At 41.1% G+C, this 12,947-nt stretch overlaps 1 protein-coding gene and 1 pseudogene across 2 annotated transcripts; both read left to right on the forward strand.

Moving 5' to 3' along the window:
* Nucleotides 1-2,983: 2,983 nt before the first annotated feature.
* LOC144631926 (S-phase kinase-associated protein 2-like) lies at nt 2,984-5,047 on the forward strand. The gene has a single exon (XM_078490501.1). The coding sequence runs from the start codon at nt 3,180-3,182 to the stop codon at nt 4,572-4,574; it is 1,395 nt and encodes a 464-aa protein (XP_078346627.1). The 5' UTR covers nt 2,984-3,179; the 3' UTR covers nt 4,575-5,047.
* Nucleotides 5,048-5,158: 111 nt separating this feature from the next.
* Nucleotides 5,159-12,945, forward strand: LOC144631925 (uncharacterized; annotated as a pseudogene). Its single transcript, XR_013566822.1, has 2 exons — nt 5,159-11,801; nt 11,887-12,945. The product of XR_013566822.1 is annotated as an uncharacterized LOC144631925 (transcript).
* The last annotated feature ends 2 nt before the right edge of the window (nt 12,946-12,947 follow it).

Genomic DNA, 12,947 nt, shown 5'->3' on the forward strand with positions numbered 1-12,947 from the left:
ATCCCGTGAAATTCTACTTACATGTTAGATGGGGTACGCCGGCTAATGACTAGGAATTTGGTTATCCGGGGAGAGTCCCAGGGAATGACGGAAAACGGCAGCCATATTGGATGGGGATTTCCAGATTACTGTGACGCCGTACGCCTCCATTAGGGAGCTTTAGCAACTGACGACGGCGACGCGTAGGACAACGCCTAGTGCAAAATGAATTTATATTTTACTCGAGAATTTCGCAATTATTCAGAAGTATTCAGTGTATCTATTGGTTTAGGAACTAACCGAAGCTGAATATGTAAAGAAAAAAAAATAGAAATACGGAAATTTAGATGCCTTATACGCAGAACTTGGTCATTTCACGTTGTTGTTTCACAGAGAACGGCCAAAAAATGTACCTGGATATAAAACGCACGTGTAGAGTTATTATTTTGCTCGTTGAACCTTTTGTTTGGTGACGTTCTCGTTCTCATTGCCAACGTCGTGGTTTGCTTAAGCTACCTATTCACTCGTTTTGACCGACGGTCCGGCTGGGAGCCTGGTTCATCACGCAACGCTTCTATCACGCAAGTGGGATTTCCGGTGTATTTATCACGCGACCTCTTCGAAAACAGTGTCGTGTAAACATACCCCGTTTCACTGTTTACAGAAAGTCCGTAAGCAAATGGCATGATAGCTTTCATCTATTGAGTGGATTTGTTTACACAAGACACGCTTCAAAAATAAACCGTTTGACCTGCTAGAAGTGCAGTCACTGAACTGTGCTCTGTCATGAGATGCAATTACCATAATTAATGCCTGGATTAACGATTTGATTTGCGCTGATTGAATCTTACTGCGCTTGGAAACTCAAGGGATGGTGCCTATTTTATTTTTGACCCTTAAATAAAAACCCCTCTTTTGCCTTAAAACAATAAACAGGAAATGCATGCATGCATGTATGCATGCGTTCGTTTGTTCGTTGGTTCGTTGGTTGGTTCGTTGGTCGTTCGTTCGTTCGTTCGTTCGTTCGTTCGTTCGTTCGTTCGTTCGTTCGTTCTTCCACAGACTAACCACACGATTTTGTTCCCGGTGCTATGTAAGGTCTATGTAACATGTCACTAATATTCATCCTGGCTATATTTCCTCTCATGTACATATGTCATCACATCATTTTTACGCTACGTGCCTTCAAGTCAAGAGATCGAGCAAGTTTGCTGTATAATAATGTTTACCGAGAAGTTTAAAATTGATTCAACTAATTATCAAGTGGAGCTGGCCTGTGCACGTTCCCGAGGAAAATGTAGAAAATGTGACAAGAGCCTATATGAGAAAGGATTAGTTTGGAATAAGAAAAAAAAAACAAGAAAATGGTGCACTTGAGAAATATTAATCAAAGATGCCACCCATAAACAAAGCCCAAAAATAGTGAGGTGAACTAGAGTTCAATACGGGCCCATGCAAAACAGTGAGAACTGTCCACTGACGGAAAGAAAGAAGAAAAAAAACAAACGTAATTCGTAACTTTAAAGTTTTAATACTTTATTGGTTGTATATTGTGTATTTTTTAAGAAAGAGTGGAGCTTAATACTTGTAATTGAATAAGGGATGGGTCATGCCGAACCTCGATGGAAAAATAATAGCGTCCGTTTTTCTTTCATCAGTCGCCTTAACAAAAACCGCTATAAAATTGTTCCGTGCTGTTAGCCACCGTATGGTTAATAAATATAGCTGTATATATATCTCCTGTTCACGTGTAGAACACATGCTAGCGCATGAATTCTCGCATGTCTTTTACCCCTGAATTTTGTAGCCGCTTTTAATCTGTGGTCATTTAATCTTGTATTACACATCACGAGACTTGTACCTGTTTACTTCGTTATAAACATCGTAGAATCAGTAAAGGGCGCCGGCCCAAAACAGGAAAAAAAACAAGAGCTATGAACGGTTTAATTTTTTACCTTCTACACGCAACCTAACCCAAGATCAGAGAGTTTGGTCGCACGGTAGGCTTTAAATATTTAAGCAGTGATGTAACTTCCAGGCCCCAAGAATCAAATCATTACATTGTTTATCTGTAGGAAACATTTGATGCTTGTTTATACAAACTGTAATATTGCTGAGGCATTTCCGGCCACCAAAACACTGAAGATGCGTTACAACTTCGCTGATTTTCTTCCAAACGAGTTCACTGTTCTAGTTTACTTCGAAAAATAAATAGGATTATAATTTTAATCAATTTTCCATATTACTGAGGGAAATCGCTTATCTGGTTTGTTATGCTAAAAAAAGTAACGTTGTTTTTTTGGTCTGGGGGGTACTTTCCGGTGCGGTGTAAGTGAAGTCTTCGGCCCCTCAACTTTTTAACAGGGGTAGAAGATCTAGCGAGAAGTTACATATGTTTCTTACTCCTGCTTCACTTAAATGAAAGGCCTAAACGTAACCTAGTATGAAAAGAATATTTTACGCCTCAATCCACGTTATACGAGGCAAACGGAAATTCGACGGAGACCGCTTCTGCATCTGGGAGAGCTGGTGATGACAACTCAAGGTCAAAAAAATATTTTTGCTTAAAACATTCGCACAGTCCAATATTGGTTCTTTAAGCAATACAAGGCTTATTAAAGTAAAGCTTGTACAAAAATAACATTGCCACCACAAAGAATGAAAACAACAAACGTGGCGAGAATTTTATTACGCGCTCACGCGCGCGCACACACTTACTGTCGTTTGGCCACGCGCGTGGATAATGTGTACATGCTGCAATTCACGTGATTTCCACCCAGCACCCACTGGGCAATTGCAAAGACCAGCATTTTATTTTTTTAGGTCGCGTGTTAGGTACGTGTATCACAGTTCAACAATTTTGGCAAAAGATGGGCAATAAATGTGGAATAGCATTAAAATTAAGCTTCCCCGCATACTGCGGATTTTATTTTTTTTTTTGCTGTGCGCAGCTGAGAAAAAAATCACCTATCGAAGTCAGAAAGTTGTTTTCAAGTGTTTAGATCCCGGATTACAGTATGCGTGTGGTACAAGTGCGTACCGGTTCTGTTCACGTGAAAGTAAGGAAACACGAGAATTGACAGATATCACTTGTCATTGACCCTTCACAAGTACAGTTTAATATCATGTGTAGTACGATAAAAATAAAAACTAAAAGAAATTTTTTTCTATAAACATTTTGTAGTCATCCGGAGCGCATCATGTCCTCTGTGAAAGGAACGCTTTTTCTTCCAGTGAATGTTCAGCAAATGTTTGCTCCTGGCCTAGACATTGCTGTAAACACGGCAATGTGTGTTTTAACGAGCTTCTTTCGTGCATATCCTCCGCACTCCGCCTCAACTAACGATGCGCCTGTTTTTAGCCTGGACGAAGGCACGCTTGTAAAAATATTCGGTTTCCTTTCTACAGAGGACTTGCTTCGCGCATCTCAAGTCTGCAGATTGTGGTACAGACTCTCATACGACCGACTGCTATGGAGAATCGTAGATTTGAGGCGTTTTTCTAAATCTCTCGTAGACCCAGGAAAGTTCCAAGCACAGGCCATTACCCGGTTGGCAGGAAAAATACACTGTCTTGACCTGAGTGGGTTCACCTTGTCGACCGCAACTCTGGGAGTACTTGCTACTGAGTGCAAGGAATTGCGTATTCTGAAGCTGAAAAGCGTTACATTTACAACAGATCTAAAGAATAATCTCACGGAAAATACTGTTCTATTCCCCAAGCATCTCAAATGTCTTGATATAAGGTTCTCGCACGGCAGCCCGGACGTGTACCACGCTATTGGAAGAGAGCTTAGCGATGTCAAATGGCTTGGTCTGTGCGATGCATTTTTTCAGACTATTTTGGCGAAAGGTGAATTACAAACAACTATTGACAGCATGAAGAATCTGCGAAAACTAGATGTTAGCCACTGCCTATTACTCAAAGACAGCACTTTGGTTCAGTTCGCGCGCTGTAGCAATCTGGAGGTACTGAGCGTGCGCAGATGTTCTTTTCTAACGGGTAGCTTTGTTGGAGATTTTTTGGAGTCCTGTGCCAAGCTTAAGACTCTCATTTTGGATGGGATCAGTTTGGACGACGAAACGCTGCAAAACATTACCTGGCGTTATTCTTCACTGAAACACCTAGAATTGGGGTGGTGTCCTCTAATAACTCCAAACGGGCTCAAGTCTGCCTTACCTCGGATAGCGAGAATCCAGACATTGGAGTATCTAGGATTGTGCGCGATCGGAGATGAAAAAGCCTTGGACGATGAAATTCTGTTAGAATTTTGCGCTAGTTTAGCGTGCTGGGGATGCAAGAAGCTGAAATCACTGAACGTGAGTCGCTCGCGGTCTCTGACACAAGACGGGGTGGTCGAGTTCAACAAGCTGAACACTTCTGTAGAGTTGTTAGACACAACAGATTGCCCCGCGATAAAACATTACTCAACGCAATCCAGCAAAGGGCACGAAAACGATCAAGATGATGAAGTATTCCAAGACAACAGCAACTCCACAACTATTTCCATGGCTGAAGTCTCAAGAAACCGAAAGGGTTCTATTAGTACTACGCAATTTGCCAGATCCAAATACACTCTAGAAACGCCGCTTTGAGACATCACAATCCGCATGGTTTTACATTTCCGGATGACTTTTATGACCGCAGTTATCAGGGCTATCTTATGTTGTCTGCATGATTTTGTATCGATTTCGTATCTTTTATTGCATAACGATATGAGTTCTCTGAGTTAATTAATCGACTCGCTAATTCATTATCTAGATCAATGTGGTTTTCATGTTTTCGAAACACATTATCTTTTCAATCTTTTTAAAGAAGTGAACACTGAGTGAAATAAAAACTATGCTGTGGTTCATGTTTTCCCCCTTCCTACCAAAAAAAATTACCGCTTTTGGTTTCTTACTTTAATCAAAAGATAGAGATTGTACGGACAGTTACTCGAGTTTCACACACAAAGCGATCATCAGACTGATTTGGTTTCTTAAAACGTTTAATCTGTAAATAACCTGTAAAACCCCCTGATAACCTCTGGTTAATTTTTGTTGTTTAAATAAACATCGTAATAGTATTCAGTCTATTTTTCTTTCCTATTTTAGAACCAACCAGCCGTCACCTTCTACCACACACAACAACTGCAACTTCTTCTTTTTCCGCGTGGAACAATTTTAACACGAGATCGATTCTTATTAATTAACAGATTGATATTTCTGGATTTTAAAGAGCAATCTTCCAATTCAAATGCACAGAAAGTTTCCGATATTTGATACATCCTGAAACATATATGGGGTAATATACCAGGCGCCCACTTCTTTCTAGCATAAAGATTTCGTATGGCCCTCACTCCCCCCTCCCGCCTCTCCACACCACACCCCCTTCTTAATTTGACATAAGTCGTTACCATGAAAGTTTGAGAATCTTGCATTAGGTTGTTTGTCGATCTGCTTTCAATTTGGTTGGTAAGAAAGGGACTCGCTGACATGTACTCTGTACTCCACTGATTTGCCTCTTTTATTCGGGACAAACACTGCTGTCGAGTGCCAACAACCTGGGGGGGGGAGGGTACTTGGAAAGATTTGGACGGAGTGCTCTGCTGGGGTCTACGAGCTTATTTAATAATGGGCTCCTCCTGATTTAGCAAGCAGAAAGAAACAAAGACCCCATCTCAGACCAAAAGTGACAGAATTGGAACCCGGGCACTGATCATCAAAGTCTGTCCACGGAACATGCATTGGGGGGTGGGGGAGTGGGGGGTTGGGGGGGATGGTGACATAAATTCCCCAGGGGACACCTCGTGTATAGTCAGGTCTCCGTATTTACGGATGTGAGTGACAACCGAAATCAAGATTTATTGGGATCTGGGTCCGTTAAAAAAAAACAAAGAAACGATATTGAAAATGCAAGCTGAGTTGTTCGTAAATGCAATATTAAAGTATGCCGCATTCAGGGCATTAGCAAGATTTTATATTAATACTGTATTATTAAAATACATTCATAAAATCGGGGTTTTCAACCAAAGGTGCAGCATTTGATTTTTTATTGTTTTCAGTGGGTTTTTTTTACGTTACCAGTTCTTGCAAGAGAAAACAAGTGTTTTTGTTCGTATTCGCCTCCAAAGAGCGTCTGAGTAGAAGGCTCCAATTAGGTTTTCAAAATTGTATTTCCTAACAGTGAAGCCGCCTGTCTGTGTGGTCATTCTTAAAAGATGATGTTTAGCCGAGAAAACTCGAAAGCTTGCTGTAAAAAAAAAGATCTTCTTGTTGTTGGTGGCGCTGTTGTGAAGTGACGTGATGTGACACTGCAGCTGCGTGCTAGGCGTCACGCTAGAGCACGAAGTCACGAAGCAGTCAGTCACGAAGTCACACAGTCACGAAGAGGCAGCTTGACTGTTATTGTTGTTGTTGTGAAGCGAACTGAGTCGACTCGCTGCACTAGAACGCCACGTGTCGTTAGAACCACGAGTGTTACAAAATTCATTCCATAATAAAATATATGTATCGTGTTGCACTGTACTGAACTAGAACTCGTGATAAAGTTGCGCTTGACTTGCGCAATATTGAAATGTTTATCATGACAAACTGAGAGGTTTACATCTGCAATCTGCCCTAATAAATCTTCATTTTTTAACTGAATGTGGTCGATTTTCTAACAGCTTATGAAATAAGCAAAGTAACATGAATTATAAGCATTAGCTAGAAAATAATATTTTTGGTAGTGGTAGGCTTGAATCCACCGCAGACATTAGTTTTACCCCGGCAGGGCGAGCCTGCGAGAGCAGACGGCTTTTTCGGCTCAGGTTTAGAGCTGGAACAGCCGTCTGCTCTCGCAGGCTACGGCAGGGCTTAAAATCGAGCTTTTGGTCGTCATGGTTATGGTGACTCGTCGGGTTAAATTTCTTGGAACATGAGACCAAAGATCAAAGGTGGTATTGTGCATGCGCACCCCACCCAGGCTCACGGCCTTCTCTCATTTTAAATCGACTTTATTCTCCTATAATTTTTATTCCTCCCCCAGGCCCTTCTCGGCTCGCTTCGCTGGCCGATCAGATCTGGAGCCTGCTCGCAGGCTAAACTCATTACATTCAGTAATTAACATAATGGCAGGAGATCCTAGCAAGCTCTGCTGAACTTTTCAAAAAGATCCCCAATTCAGTATTATAATAGTCCCATTACATTAAAGTTTCAATGGCGCTAATCAATTATCATTTTCGACCGTTCGTTTGGTCGGCGCCCTGATGCCGGTCAGGTAGCTAAAATAACTAGATGAAAAGATAAGTATGTTCAGTTGTTAGCGTTGTTGTGGGTTTCTGTTAATTTTTCATTTTCCTAAGTTTCGCGCTGACGATAAAAAAATTACTCAGTTGTTTATTCCAATGGCAGGTCAAATGTTTTTTAGTGAGAAAGTTAGGCGGGCTTGTATGCCCTGTGAAGCCTTAAACCATTAGTGGAGAAGTGAGAGCTTCTATCCTTCGTGTTCGTAGTAAGTCAAAGCACATACCGGGTACGACATCGATTACTAGCACGTGAACAGGCCGACGCCGAGGAGGAAACTGGGACGGGAGCGGAAAAAGTGACACATAAGCTGTAAAGGCAGGTGTTTATGTAGTCATAGCAACTGTTGCCCTAATCTCCAGCCCAAAGTCCGTTGGCTCCTCAATCAGCGCCCGGGGGAGGGGGGAGACTCCTTTATATGAGCTATATAGGTATGTGCCGCTGTGAAGGGTATGGTTTTCAAGCGGTTTAGACTGGGATAGGGTATAGAAATAAGAAAGATTTGGTCTAGCAAAAGGTAGCATTTGCCGGGAAACTGATCGATGGCTGACTCGTCCCCAGTCGTCTCTCAGTCTCGCCTATTGACCCAGCATCCCTGGACTCTGGAGGGACAGAAAAGACGACTGGGGACGAGTCAGGATCGGTGGTATGACGAATTAAGTCCAGAATAGGAATAGAAGCTCAGAAGAGAAAGAGGCTTACCTAAAAGTAAACAAAACCATCGCGGCATCATTTTTGACAGATGTTTTTCCATTAAAATACTAAGTAAGACAGTTGTAAAAAAATGCAAGTCGGATAGGGTAGGGATTTTTTGTGTCTAGTCAAGTGTAGGGTTGCAAAATCAGCTGAACATGGTCTGGTATAGGTATGGTAAGGGTTTCAAATTCCCAGCGGCACAGCCCCACCCAAAAATACTGTTCCAGGCTCTCTCCTCGCTCGCCCGCGTTTTTCGCTTTCCTCTTCAACGACCGAGAGCCTGGAACAGGCTAGTTTTTGACTCGCCCCAAACTCTCCGGGACGCAAGCGTGCAAACTCAGAAGTTCTGGGCTGTTTCTTGGAACGTTTTAAAATTGAAGAGTAGCATCACATATATTGTGCTGTTCCATTTGCCGGAAAATTCTCACCGTTTTTCCACACACATGGAAAGCGCTCTAGCAAGCAGGCGTTTTTTATAGTTGTTACAACCGCTGCCGCAACCTCGAGCCCTTCACAGCGGTCAAACGCAAAAAATAACGTCACGTCTGGTCTTCGCCACCTCGAACTGAATTTGACACGAAAGTGTGCAACCTTTTGTAAGAAATTGGTATAGAAATAGTACGGTGAAAAGAAAATTTCAAGCTGGGAAACTCAGTGGAGATCAATTATCAAATTACGCTTCCATAAGCTGCGTAAAAACCTTAACTTTCCAGGGACGGCGTTAACTTTTGGCTTCAAAGCGAAAGATTTCGGAAAATTTAAGACTTTGTATGGAGACTTTTGGCGGGAATTGCGCACGATTTGCGCACGCGCGCCGCGTTTGACCGCCGTGTGCTCGAGTCCAGAGCTCGTCGGCTCCTTGGTCAGCGATAAAGGTTGCCCCAGGTTGCAAAAACAAGGGAGAATGGGTCGGTATTTCTCAGGGCGTTCATGTAGGTAGGGGCACACGTCTTTCTATGGCGGTTTGTTAGATTACAAATAGTTGACGTTTTGAGTGTTACTCTTTTGTCAGTGGCCGGGTCAAATTACCTTATCAACCACAACTTAAAATAAACTAAGACCAACTAAGTATTTCCGGCTAAGTTAAAATATTTCGTTACCGCAACATAAACAAACGTTTGTAAAGAACTCTATTTACCTAAAAGCGTAGGTCTTATGCAAACTGTTACTCAACTACTGGTGCATGTCGATGCTTTTAATCACGGTTTAAAAGGTCGAGTTGATCTGTTACATGTCATAACGATTTTATATCATGCGTTGACACCAAGATTAGCGGTGTCTATTGAGATGTGTCAACAACTTTCCACGGTCACTGCGTAAAAATATCTTTCAAAGTGAGTTTTAAAATTATAAACGCATTGTAAAATCTTCCCCGCGGCGACAGAACACGCTTAACGCACGGATTCGCGTCTTAACTTTAGCAAAACATAAACAGTAGCTCTTATGATGGCGCGCCATATCTTATAACTGTTGTGCCACTTCCATTTTATTGGTTCATCATTATTGTTTGCTTAACAATAAACGTTTGGCACCCTATACTTTTGTTGCATAAACCAATTAACATGAATTAAACAGCGTTCATGTTGTTTCAAGTTTATGTATCTCACTTAAGAGTTATACCAAACAAATTATTGCCCCAACGTTGACAAATCAGCTTAGGTACAAGAGGCAAAGCGATTCAAGGGTTAATCTGGATGTTTCTGGCAATCGACACACTGAAAATAGCCACAGATTTTTTAAGTTGTGATGTTATGACGACATGGGGCCAAACGCCAAACTGTTTTGTATCACGCTGTTTTGTTCTGGCTCACAGTCAAATTTGCTCAGTGTTTCGGCCAGTTTAGCACGTATTTAACGCGAATTTTAACCGTTATTTCCGTTACCAATTTTTGCTGCGCTTAATTCATCTTTCGTTAGGGGTATAAGCTTTGTTTATATCGTTACATGAACGGCAAAAAGTATTTTCCAAAAGCTTGACTTATGCGTTTTGAATCGCAACTGCTTAGAATGCTCATCCTTCAAAGTCTCAGAAGACGAAAATACAGTACAAATGTTCAAAAATCCGGTAGTCCTTCAAGGCCAAGGGTAGCAATTAATTAACTTTTTTTCGTCTCCTTTAAATAGCAAACTTGAAAGCAATCTGATAAAAATCGTCCTCGTCCAATCCTACTAGAGCATTCTAACAATGAAAATCGCTTCTAACAATAGACGTGTCAAAGGAGTGGGAGTAACGGAAAACACAAACAAATATTTACGGGAGCTGCATACTTTATTAATTGCTAACCCTGGCGACCTTGCAGTGTACGTGCGTCTAGAAATCAAATTTTACTGGCTAGCGTGAAAGCGTCACGTTTTAAAAATACAGAAATCGAGTGCGATGTTTTCCGTTAACGTCAGACGAGAAAAGAGGCTCGATTTGTGAAGTGGTCTCTGCGGCTAACTGAGACGGGCTGACAGAAAATGCCGAATAATCTTAAAGCGTTGAATACGTTCTCCGAGTCATTTAACGAAGGTGTGATACATCAAAACATTCCTCCATGCCCGGTCAGTCTGTTTACCACAACGAACCCATTTGAAATCATCGCAGTCAACGGATTTCGTGAAGAGTCCCCTCCCGACTTCTGCGAGAAGATGCTCAAGAGTTTAAGAGCTCAGAGTGGCATATTGGATTTTAAAGCGCCTTTAAATACAGCTCAGCCTATTCAAGTCAATAACATGACTTTGCCAGATGCACAACTCAAATGGAATCACTTCCCTGAAGAACCTGTTCGCGAAACTAAGGAACTGAAAGCCAGAAACGGAGACATTTCTTGGACAGAAGTCGACATAAACAGTTTCCTAAGAGCCCAATCGAACTTGCCTTTAACAAAGCCATATGTGGACTTGAAAAATCGCCTAAATGCACAAAATGGAATTTTTGAGATGCAAAATATTACTGTTGTCCATGACAAATCCGATACCGACGTCGCTGGAACAGTCTGGAGTGAAATACAACACGCGTCCCCCGCCCCAAGAATTTCACCCCAGAAAGAGAAGCCGCCACAATTTAAACAGTTGTTTAGTATTGGACACAATAGAGGAGGAACTTGACGAATTCGATGAACCTGTCGGAGTTACTTTTAACCCAGATGGAGAACTCATTGTGGCAGACTACAACAACGACAGATTAAAAACGTTCTCCAGCGAAGGGAACTTTATTCGTGAGTATGACCACTATTCCAGGGAGAGCGGGAAGCAATTTGCCTTTATTTCTCCTGCTGGAATCGCGTGTGATGCTTCGGGGAACATAACAGTGGTCGAAAAAGGAAAAAACCGGGTTGTCGTTCTCTCTCCGGCTGGTATCATTCTGCACGCTTTTGGAAGACATGGTAAAGAACAGGGACAATTCAGGGGTCCCCACGGGGTTTCTATAGACGGGCGAGGCCGCATCATTGTGACCGATACCATGAACTGTCGTGTCCAGGTTTTTGACAACGAAGGAAATTTCCTCTTCATGTTCGGCAACAAGGGACCAGGCAAACTTAACTACCCATGTTACGCGATTTTTCACGAGGGACGATTCTACGTTGCTGACACGGACAATGACTGTGTAAAAGTTTTCGACACACGAGGCACATTTCTGAGGACATTTGGAGACGATTTCAGCGCACCATCTGGAATTGCAGTTTACAAGGACAAATACCTGCTAGTTTGTGACTACAGTAATGACTGTGTAAAACTCTGCTCTTACGAGGGGAGGCTGCTGAGCAAGTTTGGTACCAGTGGAGAAGGGAAGGGACAGTTTTTCGGTCCCGAGGCAGTGGCAGTAACTCCACAAGGAAAGATTGCTGTCAGCGATAAACTCAACTGTAGGATTCAAATAGGGTCATTCCACAGTTTGTTTTGGGGAATTTTTTTTTTTTTTTTTTTTTTTGGGGGGTTTGTTTTTTTTTTTTTTTTTTTTAATACTTGATTTAAATATTTAAGACGATATCCATGAATATATCTATTTTTGTATATATAAATTGTTATAGAAATATATTTCATATGTAAATAGAGTGTTAAAAGTAGTTTTTCCTAAGTTGAAATGAAAAAAACGTGGCTAAGAAAATGCTCAGTATAGAACCTTGAAAATCTTGAACACAGTTAAACACCACGAAAAGACTTTCAATAGTCTTAAATCGTTGTTGTAAATGTCAGAAGTGATTAGTGATCGATTGCTCACGTTATTGGGAGGGACCAAATTAGGAAATTACTAACCCGTCAAATTTCTCTTAATTTGCATTGCCAAATTAAATCAACTATAGCCGTGCCGACCTCAAATTGTCGAGCTTAAAGTGCATGACATTACGCTTGCAACAATGTAGTTTAGTTTCAGCTTGTAATTTGGATGGTAAAGATCGTTCAGATCTGTCAGATCAGTTTAATAGCTGACTTTTTCACGTGTTTGATACCCCTTATTTGCTGCATAATAATAATAAATTGAGCGTTTTCACTTTAAAACCTAATCCCCAGGTCTTAAGATATATATATAGGGCCTTGTTTCTCTGTTAAAAATGATCTTTTGTCTAAATTCCTCGCCTCGGTAGTTTAGGGCAAATTTTTCAAAGTTTAATAAACTTTCAAAAGATCTTATTTCAACACATTCCTGAGAACTGAATAAGACTGAAATAACTACAAACTAATCTAACTCAAAATTCTTGAGAAATAAATCATGATGCTTTTTCTTTTCTAATCCAAACTGATCGCGTTGAAACATGCTCGAAGTTGATGTAATTATTATAATCGTGGATCACTTCAAATCCACCTTAATCCTAATTAAATTTTAATTAATTTGAAGAAATTGTAGAGAAATTTAGAAATGGACTTTGCCTGGTCTTTTTAGTGGGCAAACTTTTTTTCTGATTCTATAGATTAAGCTTGCATGCTAATTCGTGTAGGATGTAGGAGCAGTAGTTTTCAACCCAGTAAGATGTATTACATTTAGTACCTTTAATAAATAAAACACACCGTTGAAGCATAACA

This window comes from Oculina patagonica, chromosome 12, assembly GCF_052425735.1.
Source record: "Oculina patagonica isolate OP01 chromosome 12, crgOcupat, whole genome shotgun sequence".
Lineage (NCBI taxonomy): Eukaryota > Metazoa > Cnidaria > Anthozoa > Scleractinia > Oculinidae > Oculina > Oculina patagonica.